This window comes from Pyrgilauda ruficollis, unplaced genomic scaffold, assembly GCF_017590135.1.
Source record: "Pyrgilauda ruficollis isolate IOZ18807 unplaced genomic scaffold, ASM1759013v1 scaffold386, whole genome shotgun sequence".
In the NCBI taxonomy this organism is placed as follows: domain Eukaryota; kingdom Metazoa; phylum Chordata; class Aves; order Passeriformes; family Passeridae; genus Pyrgilauda; species Pyrgilauda ruficollis.
In genome coordinates this window covers 1-14,298 of record NW_024525334.1, presented here as the reverse complement: position 1 = coordinate 14,298, position 14,298 = coordinate 1, and the positions used below count along the sequence as shown (strand labels likewise).

The 14,298-nt window shown below is 52.4% G+C and overlaps 1 protein-coding gene across 1 annotated transcript in view; it reads right to left on the bottom strand.

Annotated features, from left to right (window-relative positions):
* Positions 1-13,881, bottom strand: part of LOC121358349 (tenascin-X-like) — a gene marked incomplete at its 5' end in the record, with an annotated part of 17,928 nt that extends 4,047 nt beyond the window's left edge. The window contains 11 exons of the mRNA XM_041476456.1: positions 1,063-1,434; positions 2,059-2,430; positions 3,082-3,435; positions 3,559-3,951; positions 4,667-5,038; positions 6,796-7,158; positions 7,768-8,142; positions 8,915-9,376; positions 10,774-10,818; positions 11,218-11,598; positions 13,522-13,881. Of these exons, the coding sequence (XP_041332390.1) occupies positions 1,063-1,434; positions 2,059-2,430; positions 3,082-3,435; positions 3,559-3,951; positions 4,667-5,038; positions 6,796-7,158; positions 7,768-8,142; positions 8,915-9,376; positions 10,774-10,818; positions 11,218-11,598; positions 13,522-13,881 (3,849 nt within the window). The remainder of the gene's footprint in view (positions 1-1,062; positions 1,435-2,058; positions 2,431-3,081; positions 3,436-3,558; positions 3,952-4,666; positions 5,039-6,795; positions 7,159-7,767; positions 8,143-8,914; positions 9,377-10,773; positions 10,819-11,217; positions 11,599-13,521) is intronic.
* Between the last annotated feature and the right edge of the window lie 417 nt (positions 13,882-14,298).

Below are 14,298 nucleotides of genomic sequence, written 5' to 3'. Positions count from 1 at the left end.
CCCCCCAATCCACTGATACATCAAACACTCCCACAGGCCCCCCAGTCCTGCCCACACACCATACCCAATGGAGATGACCCAGTTCCCCCTCAATTTTCCCAGTCCTCCCCCACCCCCCAATCCACTGATACATCAAACACTCCCACAGGCCCCCCAGTCCTGCCCACACACCATACCCAATGGAGATGACCCAGTTCCCCCTCAATTTTCCCAGTCCTCCCCCAGTCACCCTCAGGCCCCAGTTTCCCCCAATGCCTGCCAGACCTGTTTCCTTCAGTACTTCCAGTTCCCAGATCCCCCCAGTTCTCCGAGTTCTTCCCAGTGCCCAGTTTCCCCCAGTACTCACCAGTCCCCAGCTCCACTCTAGTCTCCAGTCCCCCCCAGCTCCCAGTTTCCCCCAGTTCTCCCAAGTACCCTCAGTCCCAGCTGCTCCCAATCCCTCTGTAGTCTCAGTTCCCCACTGTTCTCCCTGGTCCCCACTGGTCCCAATTGGTCCCAATCCCCCCCAACTCTCAAATTGCCCTCAGCCACCCCAATAACTAATCCCCCATATTCCTCCAGTTCCCCCAAGTCCCCAGTCCCTCCCAGTTCACAGATCCCCACAGATATGCAGTACCCCCAAAATTCTTCCCAGTGCCCAGATTTCCTCAATCTTTGCCAGTCCTCAGCTACACCCCAGCCCCAGTTCACCCCAGTTCACCCCATTCCCCAGTTCCACACAGTTTCACCTAGGCCCCTGATTGCCCCAGGCCCCAGTTCTAGCCAGTCCCCCTAGCTGTTCCCAGTTCCTCAGCCCCCAGCTGATCAGAGTCCCTCCAGGTGTGGCACTCCCCCTAATCTCCAGTCCCCTCCAATCCCTGGCTGCCTCCAGTTCCCACTTCCCTCTAAATTCCCCAGTCCTCAGTGCCCCCCGAGCTCCCTAGTCCCCCTCATTTCTCTGGCTCCCCCAGTACAGCCCCATTCCCCAGTTCCTCGAGCTCCCCCTGGGCCCCACTTCCAGCCCTGTCTCCACTCCAGCTCCATTCCCTGAGAGGCTCTGGGGGAGTCCTTGCAGCCCCTTACCAGTGATGGCCTCAGTGGAGACATGGTCAATCCTTTTCCCTCCCCTCAGCCCATAGAGGTGGAAGCGGTACCGTTGGGAAGGGGACAGCCCTGGCACCATCACCGATCGGGACCCGCCATCAATGGGCAGTGCCTGGGGCTGGCCCTGAGCATCCCGGTACTGCAGCATGAAGGAGTCAAAGGAGCCCTCAGGGACATTCCACTGCAACTGCACAGAGCTGGGTGTGACACTGGAGACCTCCAGCTCTCCCAGCACTGCCCGTGCCAGGGGCGCCGCAGATGGAGTGGCCTCAGCTGGGGGGTCTTTTCCTTTGGGGTCCTCAGGTTGGGGTTCCTCTGAGGGCAGGGGCAGCTCCTCTGTCTTGGCTGTGGCTGCAATGGAGACAGGATGATGATGCGTGTGAGAATCCATCCATCCATCCATCCATCCATCCATCCATCCATCCATCCATCCAATCATGTTTCATTTCATGCACCTTTTACATCAACTGATTCTTTAACCTTTTCCTCCATTGGATCATCCAGCTACTGACCTGATACATCAAACCACCAATAAATTGCCCCAACACTCATCATGCATCATCCATCTTTATCTGTCCATTATCCATCACCAATCTAACATCCATCCATCATCCATCTTTGTAACTTCAGTCAGACCTTGAATCCATTCCTCCATCTATCCCTTCCCCCCTCCACTCAAGCACTCCTTCAGCCAGGGCACAAACCAGCAATAGGTTCAGCCAGTCATCCATCCATCCATCCATCCATCCATCCATCCATCCATCCATCCACCCATCCACTGATCAACCAACCAACCAACCAATTCAGGAGCCCTCCATCCATCGTCCATCCATCAATTGATCAATTCTCCATCCACTCCCTCCTGTACTTCTCTATATCCTTCTTTCGCCAACATGTTCCTCCATCTCTCCCTCCATCTATCATCCTTCATCCCTCCATTCACCCACCCTCACCCCTCTGACCTTTCCCCCTCACCTGTGACGATGTCAGTAGAGACACGGTCAATCCTTTTCCCTCCCCTCAGTCCATAGAGGTGGAAGCGGTACCTCTGGGAAGGGGACAGCCCTGGCACTGTCACCGATCGGGACCCGCCATCGATGGGCAGTGCCTGGGGCTGGCCCTGGGCATCCCGGTACTGCAGCATGAAGGAGTCAAAGGAGCCCTTGGGGACAGTCCAGTGCAGCTGCACAGAGCTGGGGGTGACACTCGAGACCCTCAGGTCTTCCAGCACTGCCCGTGCCGAAGGGGTGTCAGTTGATGGGGACTCAACTGGGGGATCTTTAGGTTGGGGGTCCTCAGGTTGGAACTCCTCTGAAGGCACGGGTAGCTCATCCAAGTTTGTTGCAGCTGCAATGAAGAGGAGATGATGATGGGTATCCACATGTCTATCCAAAAGTGCATTCATCATCCACAAAATGAGCCATCATTCATTATCCATCCATCCATCCATCCATCCATCCATCCATCCATCCATCCATCTCACCCAACATCCAACCCAATGCCCTAACCAATCCTGCAATCATCTCTCCAGCTCTCTCTACATCCACTCAAGCTTTCATCTCTTCCACCACCCATTTCCCATGGACAATCTTCCATCCTTCAGGACATCCAACCACCCACCAGGAATGCACCATCCATCTATACTTCCCAATTTCATCCAACCACTCATCCATCTCTTGACCTTCTTCCATCAACCTGGGAAGAAATCCACTCACAATCCAGTCCAGAATCCATTCAACCATTCAGTTCTTCAATCATCATGATGATGATGGAAGATGATAATAATGATGGTGATGATGATGGATGATAGATAAAGAGGATGATGAAAATGATGGTGGAGCATGGCAGGTGCTGGTCAATAGGTTGGTAGAAGGGTTGATGATTTATTGGCTTGTGCTGGGGTCTGTGGGTAATAGATGGCAGGTAGAGATGAGATTGCTATGATCTCTCAATCCATTCATACTGTGATCCATCTGGTCCTCTGACCAGCCCCCTCACCTGTAACAGCTTCAGTGGAGGTATGGTAGACCCTCTTCCCACCCCGCAGCCCATAGAGGTGGAAGCGGTACCGGCTGGATGGAGACAGCCCTGGCACTGTCACTGAGCGGAACCCGCCATCGATGGGCAGGGCCTGGGGCTGGCCCTGGGCATCCCGGTACTGCAGCATGAAGGAGTCAAAGGAGCCCTCAGGGACTCTCCACTGCAGCTGCACAGAGTCGGGTGTGACACTGGAGACTCTCAGTTCCTTCAGCACTGCCCGTGCTGGGGTGGTTGCAGATGGGGCCTTAATTTGGCGTTGCTCATCTTGGGGCTCCTCTGAGGGCAGGGGCAGCTCCTCTGGCACAGCTGCAGCTGCAGTAGAGAGGGGATAATGATGGACATGGGCATCCAAAGATCCATCCATCCATCCATCCATCCATCCATCCATCCATCCATATATCCACCCATCCATCCACCTGCCCTCAATCCTCTGACCTTCCCCATCAGCTGTGATGACATCAGTGGAGACATGGTCAGTCTTCTTCCCACCCCGCAACCCGTAGAGGTGGAAGCGGTACCGCTGGGAAGGGGACAGCCCCGGCACCATCACTGAGTGCAACCCGCCATCGATAGGCAGGGCCTGGGGCTGGCCCTGGGCATCCCGGTACTGCAGTGTGAAGGAGTCAAACTGGCCCTCTGGTACACTCCACTGCAGTCCCACAGAGTTGGGTGTGACACTGGAGACCTTCAGCTCTCCTAACACTGCCCGTGCTGAGGGGGCCGCAGATGGAGGGGCCTCAGCTTGGGAATGTGAAGTTTCGTGATCCTCAGCTGGGGGGCCCCGAGTTGGGGTGTCAATTGAGGGTAGGGACAGATCCTCTGGGTCAGCTACAGCAACAACAGAAAGGGGACAATGATGGGTGTAGGCATCGGTATGTCCATTCGTCCCTCATCCACCCAACTATCCATCATGCACCATTTCCTCCCAGTCCCTTCTCACCATTCCCTCCTCACCCATCACTGAGCACCCATTTACCCCAGCCCTATTCAATCTATCACTGATTCTTCCATGGACTCACTGACTAGCATCTGCCATCATCCACCATCTTCATTGTTGTCATAATCAACATAATCTATCATCTTGATTCATCTAATATCCACCGTCATCCATCCATCCATCCAAACAACATCAATCTCTTCATCACACCACCCTCCCTTGGTCCCAGCCATCTCTCCATCTCCAAACTTTCTCTAGTTTCCCTGCCCAATTCCACCCATTGCTCCTTCCCCTCCACATCACCATCCATCATCAAGCAATCACAAGTCCCAAAAAACATCCACTTAATGATTGATACTAAATCCCGCCTGCCAACAGCCAAACAACCCCTGTCATCCATCACCCATGTACCCAGCCTTCCATCCACCCTTTCACTATCCATTTTTGCAGACATCCAATGATGTTCATGTCCATCCTTCTACTCATGAGTCCATCCAACCCTCCAGGCATCCATCCATAATCCACCTTTTTCTCCATCTTTCCATTAATCTCTCCATCCCTACTTCCATCTCCCCAGTCCTTCCACCTTCTGACCTTCCGCCTCACCTGTGAAAACATCGGTGGAGACTCGGTCAATCCTCTTCCTGTCCCTCAGCCCATAGAGGTGGAAGCGGTACCGGCGGGAAGGGGACAGCCCTGGCACCGTCACAGAGCGGGATCCGCCATCAACAGCCAGGGCCTGGGGCTGGCCCTGGGCATCCCGGTACTGCAGTGTGAAGGAGTCAAAGGAGCCCTCAGGGACGCTCCACTGCAGCTGCACAGAGTTGGATGTGACACTGGAGACCCTCAACTTCCCCAGCACCACCTGTCCCTGGCTGGCCTCAGTTTGGTGCTGCTCAGTTTGGGGCTGCTCAGGGTTGAGGTCTTCAGGTTGGGGCTCCTGTGAGGGTAGGGGCAGCTGCTCTGGCACTGCTGCATCTGTGATAGAGAAGGAATGATGACAGGCGTGTGATAGAGAAGGAATGATGACAGGCGTATGATAGAGAAGGAATGATGCTCATTGAACCATCACTCCATCCATCCATCCATCCATCCATCCATCCATCCATCCATCCATCTACACCTCCATCTCCTAGACCATTCATTCCAGTATCCATCATCCACCGTCCCTCAATCCAACCACGTGGCTTTCAATGTGGCTTTTCCTACAAGTGATTCTTTAGCTTCTTCCTCCATTGAATCATTCAATAATCAAGCTGTTAACTGGATCTGTGTGAAACCGCCTGCCCCAACAACTGTCATCATCATCATCCATCCATCCATCCATCTATCCATCCATCATCCATTACTCTTCCATCCTTCACCCATTCCTTTTTCTTCAGTCAGTCCTAAAGTCTGTTCCTCCCTCCCCCTTAACTGCCCTCAGCTCCCCACCCCAACAGCCTGCCCTTACCCTGGGCACAAACCAGCCACAGGCTCAACCACACATGCTCCCATCTTGCCACCTGTGGATTCAGCATCAATCCATCCAAACGAGCCAGGAGCCCCCATCCACTGATCCATCACCCCTCCATCCTCATCATCTACCAATCTGCCATCACTTCAACCCTGAGGTGTTTCCAATTCCCTAGTGCTGGGGTGTAGGATGGGGGGAGTTTGGGAGGGAGGAAAAATGGATGATGGATGTTAGACAGATGATGGATGATCGATGGTGATGATGGAGGATGACAGTCTCTGTGTCATTAGAAGGGTCAGTGTTTGATTTGATGGTGCCAGTGTCAGTGTTTACTCAATGGCAGGTGGGAATGGGATGGTAGAAAGGTGCAAATGGTGTAACCATGCAGGGAAATGTGGGGAAGTATGGATGGAGCTGGAATGGAGAGAGGATCAAAGTGGGATGGGGACAGGGTGTGTGGATGGAGGGAATGAGGAAGACAGGGATGGGGGAAGGAAGTGGTGGAAGGAAGTGGTGGAAGGAAGTGGAGGAAGGAAGTGGCGGAAGGAAGTGGCGGAAGGAAGTGGCGGAAGGAAGGAAGGAAGGAAGGAAGGAAGGAAGGAAGGAAGGAAGGAAGTGGCTGAGGGAAGGAGGGAAGGAAGGAAATGGCGGAAGGAAGGAAGTGGCTGAAGGAAGTGGAGGAAGGAAGTGGCGGAAGGAAGGAAGGAAGGGAGGAAGGAAGGAAGGGAGGAAGGGAGGAAGGAAGGAAGGGAGGAAGGGAGGAAGGAAGGAAGGGAGGAAGGGAGGAAGGAAGGAAGGGAGGAAGGGAGGAAGGAAGGAAGGAAGGAAGGGGTATCCAAATATGTACCAGAAGGAGATGGTTGCTGTGGATGATGGTTGAACACTAAAAAGAGTGATGAATGGATGGACAGAGGAATGTTTGGGTAGAAAAAATAAATGGATGGGTGGATGGATGGATGGATGGATGGATGGATGGATGGATGGATGGTTGGTTGTATCTCACTGATCCCAGAAGCATCTGTTCAGTCACTGATCTTTCCACCTACCCATTGACCAACAACCCACCATCATCCATAACCCATCATCAATCATCCATCATCACCCATCATCCCTCATCTATCCATGGCTCCACACATCCCTGTACACTCCATCCCTCTGGACTCCACATTCCCACCCCCATCTCAAGCCCCAGAAGCACTTCGCAGACTCCCGAAGCTTAAAGGACCATGTGAGAGCTTCAATGCACCATGGGTGCAGATGGGGCCTGAGCACCCCTCACCTGTCACGACATCAGTGGACACGTGGTCAATCCTTTTCCCATCTTGCAACCCGTAGAGGTGGAAGCGGTACCGATGGGATGGGGACAGCCCTGGCACTGTCACTGAGCGGGACCCACCATCGATGGGCAGGGCCTGGGGCTGGCCCTGGGCATCCCGGTACTGCAGTGCAAAGGAGTCAAAGAAGCCCTCTGGGACATTCCACTGCAGCTGCACAGAGTTGGGTGTGACACTGGAGACCTTCAGCTCCCCCAGCACTGCCCGTGCTGGCAGGGCATCAGATGAGATGGCCTCAGTTTTGGGCTCCTCTGAGGTCAGGGGTGGTTCCTCTGAGGTCAGGGGCAGCTCCTCTGTCTTTGCTGCAGCTGTGATGGAGAGGGGATACTGATGGTCCTGGGCATCTGCTTGTCCATCAACAAGTCCATCTATCATCCACCCAACCACCCATCCATCCATCATCCATCACTTCCATCCATCCATCCATCCATCCATCCATCCATCCATCCATCCATCCATCCACTGTCCATCCATTCCATTTTCCATGCACCATCCATTGTTTATCCATCTTCCATCACCCATAATCTTCATCTATTTATCATTACAATCATCAGCATCATCAACATAATCATTCATCTATCCATCCATCCCTCTACCTTGCTAACAGTCCCACACATTCTCCACTACCATTCTGGGAAACTGGGGAAAAGTGGAGCTACCTAGGAATGGAGGGATCGGTGATTGGTGATAGACAGATAATGGATCTATCCAATTAAATAATGATGATGACGATGGGTGATGCTGAGTGTTGGCTAATAGGCCAGTGGAAGGGTCAATGGTTCATTGGATGATGCTGGTGTCAGTAGGTACTGAATGGCAGGTAGGGATGGGATTGGCATGGGATCCTTTCATCTCTCCATCTCTCCATCCTTACAGCCACCTCTCCAACCCTTTCACTTTCTGACCTTCCCCCTCACCTGTGATAATGTCGGTGGAGACATGGTCCGTCCTCTTCCTGCCCCGCAGCCCATAGAGGTGGAAGTGGTACCGCTGGGAAGGGGACAGCCCTGGCACAGTCACTGAGCGGGACTCGCCATCGATGGGCAGGGCCTGGGGCTGGCCCTGGGCATCCCGGTACTGCAGCATGAAGGAGTCAAAGGAGCCCTCAGGGATGCTCCACTGTAGCTGCACAGAGTTGGGCGTGACACTGGAGACCTTCAGCTCTCCCAGCACTGCCCGCACTGGGGGAACCTCAGTTTGGGGGTGCTCAGGTTGGTTGTCCTCAGATGGCGGGGTTTCAGTTTGGGGCTCCTCTGAGGGGAAGGGTGGCTCCTCTTGCTTGTCTGTGGCTGCTGTGCAGAGGGGACAGTGATGGCTGTGGCTGTCCATGTGTTCATCCATATGTCCATCCATCACCTACCCAACCATCCCCCCCGCCCACGTCAATCATTGCCATCCATCATCCATCCATCCATCCCACCACCCACCCAACAGCCAACCCAACCCCCCATCCAATACTATATTCATCTCTGTTTCTGTTCCTCCACATTCCCAGATTGCCTCCACCCCTCCCAGCCCCCACTTCCCATTGACAATCTTCTGTCCATCAAGACACATATCTGGACAGCAGGAACCCTCCATCCATCCATCCATCCATCCATCCATCCATCCATCCCACCTTCCCAACCACCCATCAACCCATTCACCTACTTCCTTCAATTTGGACAGGAACCCACCCAACATCCACACTGGAATCTGTAAAACCATTCAGTTGTCCTTCATGGATAGCAAATCATGATGATGATGATGATGATGATGATGATGATGATGATGATGGTGATAATGGATATTACTGGTGGTCATGCATAGTTGATAGTTGATGATGATGATGATGAATCATGATGATGGATGACGATGATAATGATGGATGATGGCGGGTGTTGTTCAATAGGTCAGTGGAAGGGTTGATGGTTGACTGGATGATGACAGACTAGAAAAGTGCTTCATGTGGGATGGGGATGGGATGGGAATGGAAACACTTGATTTATCCATCCCTTGATGTCTCTACCTCTCGATCCCTCCATCTATCTTTCATCCCATCTTTCCTCTGACTTTCCCTCTCACCTGTGCTGACGTCGATGGAAACGTGGTCAATCCTTTTCCCTCTGTACAGCCCGTAGAGGTGGAAGCGGTACCGGTGGGACAGGGACAGCCCTGGCACCGTCACTGAGCGGGACCCGCCATCGATGGGCAGGGCCTGGGGCTGGCCCTGGGCATCCCGGTACTGCAGCATGAAGGAGTCAAAGGAGCCCTCTGGTACACTCCACTGCAGCTCCACAGAGTCAGGTGTGATACTGGACACCTTCAGCTCTCCCAGTGCTGCCTGTGCTGAGGGGGCCTCAGTTTGGGAATGCTCAGGTTTGTGGTCCTGAGCTGTAGGGGCCTCAGTTGTGGATGCCTCATCTGTGGGGTCCTTTGAGGGTGGGGGAAGATCCTCTGGGGTGCCTGCAGAAACAACAGAGAGAGGACAATGATGGGTGTGGGCATGAGTATGTCCATCCATACGTCCATCCATTATCCACCCAACTATCCATTATCCATCATGCACCATTTCCTCCCATTCCCTTCTCACCATTCTCTCCTCACCCATCACTGAGCACCCATTTACCCCAGCCCCATTCAATCAATCACTGACTCTTTCATGGACTCACTGACTAGCATCTGCCATCATCCACCATCTTCATCATTGTCATTATCAACATGAACCATCATCTTGATTCATCTAATATCCACCGTCATCCATCCATCCATCCAAACAACATCAATCTCTTCATCACACCACCCTCCCATGGTCCCAGCCATCTCTTCATCTCCAAGCTGTCTCTAGTTTCCCTGCCCAATTCCACCCATTGCTCCTTCCCCTCCACATCACCATCCATCATCAAGCAATCACAAGTCCCAAAAAACATCCACTTAATGACTGATACTTCCTCCCTGCCTGTTGACCAACAACGCCCATCATCCATGTATCCATCCAGGCATCCATCATCAATCTGTCTCAAACCCAGTGTTTAGAGTGGAATCTCACAGTCCATCCATGCAGACTTCTTCAGCTACCCGCCTGCCTATTCATCAGTGTGTTCAGTTATCATCCATCCACCCAACCCTCCATTCATCCCATCACCGTCCAGTTCTTCAGGCACCCAGTGATCCTCGTGTTCACCTGTCCATCCTTCTCCTCATGATTCCACCCAACACTACACAAATGCATCCATCATCAATCTCTCCATCCATCTCCACGTCAATCTCTCCACCTTTACAAACATCTCTCCAACTGGTCTCCCCTCTAAGATTTCCTGTCACCTCTTATGACATCAGTGGAGACATGGTCAATAGTTTTGCCTCCATGCAGCCCGTACAGGTGGAAGTGGTACAGATGAGAGAGGGATAGCCCCAGCACTGTAACTGAGTGGGACTCGCCAGTGACCAGCAGGGTCTGGGGCTGGCCCTGGGCATCCCAGGATTACAGCATAAAGGAGTCAAACAGGTCCTCATGGAAACTCCACAACAGCTCCACAGAGCTGGAGGATGATACTGGAAAATCTTAGAACTCCTAGAACCTCTCGGACAAGAGGTGTCTTAGGTAGGGAAGCACCAAATGGGGCGTCGCCAGGTCAGTGCTTCTCTTAGAACAGAGGCAGGTACACTGGCTCTTCTGCAGCTGCGATGCAGAGGGGAGGGTGATGGGCATAGGAATGCCTCTGTCTCTTCAAACATCCAACACACCACTGACACCATCCATGCATCCATCCATCCATCCATCCATCCATCCATCCATCCATCCATCCATCCATCCATCCATCCATCCATCCATCCATCCATCCATCCATCCATCCATCCATCCATCCATCCATCCATCCATCCATCCATCCATCCATCCATCCATCCCACCTTCCCAACCACCCATCAACCCATTCACCTACTTCCTTCAATTTGGACAGGAACCCACCCAACATCCACACTGGAATCTGTAAAACCATTCAGTTGTCCTTCATGGATAGCAAATCATGATGATGATGATGATGATGATGATGATGATGATGATGATGATGATGATGATGATGATGATGATGATGATGGTGATAATGGATATTACTGGTGGTCATGCATAGTTGATAGTTGATGATGATGATGATGAATCATGATGATGGATGACGATGATAATGATGGATGATGGCGGGTGTTGTTCAATAGGTCAGTGGAAGGGTTGATGGTTGACTGGATGATGACAGACTAGAAAAGTGCTTCATGTGGGATGGGGATGGGATGGGAATGGAAACACTTGATTTATCCATCCCTTGATGTCTCTACCTCTCGATCCCTCCATCTATCTTTCATCCCATCTTTCCTCTGACTTTCCCTCTCACCTGTGCTGACGTCGATGGAAACGTGGTCAATCCTTTTCCCTCTGTACAGCCCGTAGAGGTGGAAGCGGTACCGGTGGGACAGGGACAGCCCTGGCACCGTCACTGAGCGGGACCCGCCATCGATGGGCAGGGCCTGGGGCTGGCCCTGGGCATCCCGGTACTGCAGCATGAAGGAGTCAAAGGAGCCCTCTGGTACACTCCACTGCAGCTCCACAGAGTCAGGTGTGATACTGGACACCTTCAGCTCTCCCAGTGCTGCCTGTGCTGAGGGGGCCTCAGTTTGGGAATGCTCAGGTTTGTGGTCCTGAGCTGTAGGGGCCTCAGTTGTGGATGCCTCATCTGTGGGGTCCTTTGAGGGTGGGGGAAGATCCTCTGGGGTGCCTGCAGAAACAACAGAGAGAGGACAATGATGGGTGTGGGCATGAGTATGTCCATCCATACGTCCATCCATTATCCACCCAACTATCCATTATCCATCATGCACCATTTCCTCCCATTCCCTTCTCACCATTCTCTCCTCACCCATCACTGAGCACCCATTTACCCCAGCCCCATTCAATCAATCACTGACTCTTTCATGGACTCACTGACTAGCATCTGCCATCATCCACCATCTTCATCATTGTCATTATCAACATGAACCATCATCTTGATTCATCTAATATCCACCGTCATCCATCCATCCATCCAAACAACATCAATCTCTTCATCACACCACCCTCCCATGGTCCCAGCCATCTCTTCATCTCCAAGCTGTCTCTAGTTTCCCTGCCCAATTCCACCCATTGCTCCTTCCCCTCCACATCACCATCCATCATCAAGCAATCACAAGTCCCAAAAAACATCCACTTAATGACTGATACTTCCTCCCTGCCTGTTGACCAACAACGCCCATCATCCATGTATCCATCCAGGCATCCATCATCAATCTGTCTCAAACCCAGTGTTTAGAGTGGAATCTCACAGTCCATCCATGCAGACTTCTTCAGCTACCCGCCTGCCTATTCACATGGACTCACTGACTAGCATCTGCCATCATCCACCATCTTCATCATTGTCATTATCAACATGAACCATCATCTTGATTCATCTAATATCCACCGTCATCCATCCATCCATCCAAACAACATCAATCTCTTCATCACACCACCCTCCCATGGTCCCAGCCATCTCTTCATCTCCAAGCTGTCTCTAGTTTCCCTGCCCAATTCCACCCATTGCTCCTTCCCCTCCACATCACCATCCATCATCAAGCAATCACAAGTCCCAAAAAACATCCACTTAATGACTGATACTTCCTCCCTGCCTGTTGACCAACAACGCCCATCATCCATGTATCCATCCAGGCATCCATCATCAATCTGTCTCAAACCCAGTGTTTAGAGTGGAATCTCACAGTCCATCCATGCAGACTTCTTCAGCTACCCGCCTGCCTATTCATCAGTGTGTTCAGTTACCATTCATCCATCCACCCAACCCTCCATTCATCCCATCACCGTCCAGTTCTTCAGGCACCCAGTGATCCTCGTGTTCACCTGTCCATCCTTCTCCTCATGATTCCACCCAACACTACACAAATGCATCCATCATCAATCTCTCCATCCATCTCCACGTCAATCTCTCCACCTTTACAAACATCTCTCCAACTGGTCTCCCCTCTAAGATTTCCTGTCACCTCTTATGACATCAGTGGAGACATGGTCAATAGTTTTGCCTCCATGCAGCCCGTACAGGTGGAAGTGGTACAGATGAGAGAGGGATAGCCCCAGCACTGTAACTGAGTGGGACTCGCCAGTGACCAGCAGGGTCTGGGGCTGGCCCTGGGCATCCCAGGATTACAGCATAAAGGAGTCAAACAGGTCCTCATGGAAACTCCACAACAGCTCCACAGAGCTGGAGGATGATACTGGAAAATCTTAGAACTCCTAGAACCTCTCGGACAAGAGGTGTCTTAGGTAGGGAAACACCAAATGGGGCGTCGCCAGGTCAGTGCTTCTCTTAGAACAGAGGCAGGTACACTGGCTCTTCTGCAGCTGCGATGCAGAGGGGAGGGTGATGGGCATAGGAATGCCTCTGTCTCTTCAAACATCCAACACACCACTGACACCATCCATCCATCCATCAATCCATCCATCCATCCATCCATCATTCCATCCATTCCTCTATTGCTCCACTGCTCCACCATTCCAAGCCTTTCTCCACTTAACCAACCCTCCATCCTTTTATCCCCCCATCTCCCCATGTATCCATTCTTCTTCACCCATACATCCACCCAGCATTCCTCCCCATGAACTTCCCACTTACCTGTAACAACCTCAGTGGACACATGGTCAATCTTCTTCCTGCCCCGCAGCCCATAGAGGTGGAAGCGGTACCGCTGGGAAGGGGACAGCCCTGGCACCGTCACTGAGTGGGACTCGCCATCGATGGGTAGGGCCTGGGGCTGGCCCTGGGCATCCCGGTACTGCAGCATGAAGGAGTCAAAGGAGCCCTTGGGGACAGTCCAGTGCAGCTGCACAGAGCTGGGGTTGACACTCGAGACCCTCAGGTCTTCCAGCACCGCCTTTGCTGGAGTGGCCTCAGATGTGGGGGCCTCAGTTTGGGGTTTCTCCTGCTGCGGTTCCTCTGTGGGCAAGGGCAGTTCCTCTGGCTCTTCTGCAGCGCCTATGGAGAAGGGATTTTAGTGGCTGCTTACAGCCAAATAGCCATCCATCAACTACCAACCCACTCATTCATCTACACCTCCATATTCTGGACAATTCATTCTGGCAACCATCCATCCATCCATCCATTCATCCATCCATTCAGTCATATTTCTTTTCACACATGTTTTCCTTAGTGCCTCAGATGCCGGGGACTCAGTTCTGGGCTTCCCCTGTTGGAGCTTGACAGAAGGCAAGCGGTCTTCACTGGCTGCATTGGAGAAAAGATAGTAAAGGTGATGACCACACACACGCTCCTCCAAAAGTCCATCCCACCACAAAGCAACCAATCCAGCCATTCAACCATATGTCCATCCATCCATCCATCCTTCCCATCACACACCCAACATAAAACACAACCCCCTAGACACTTCCACAT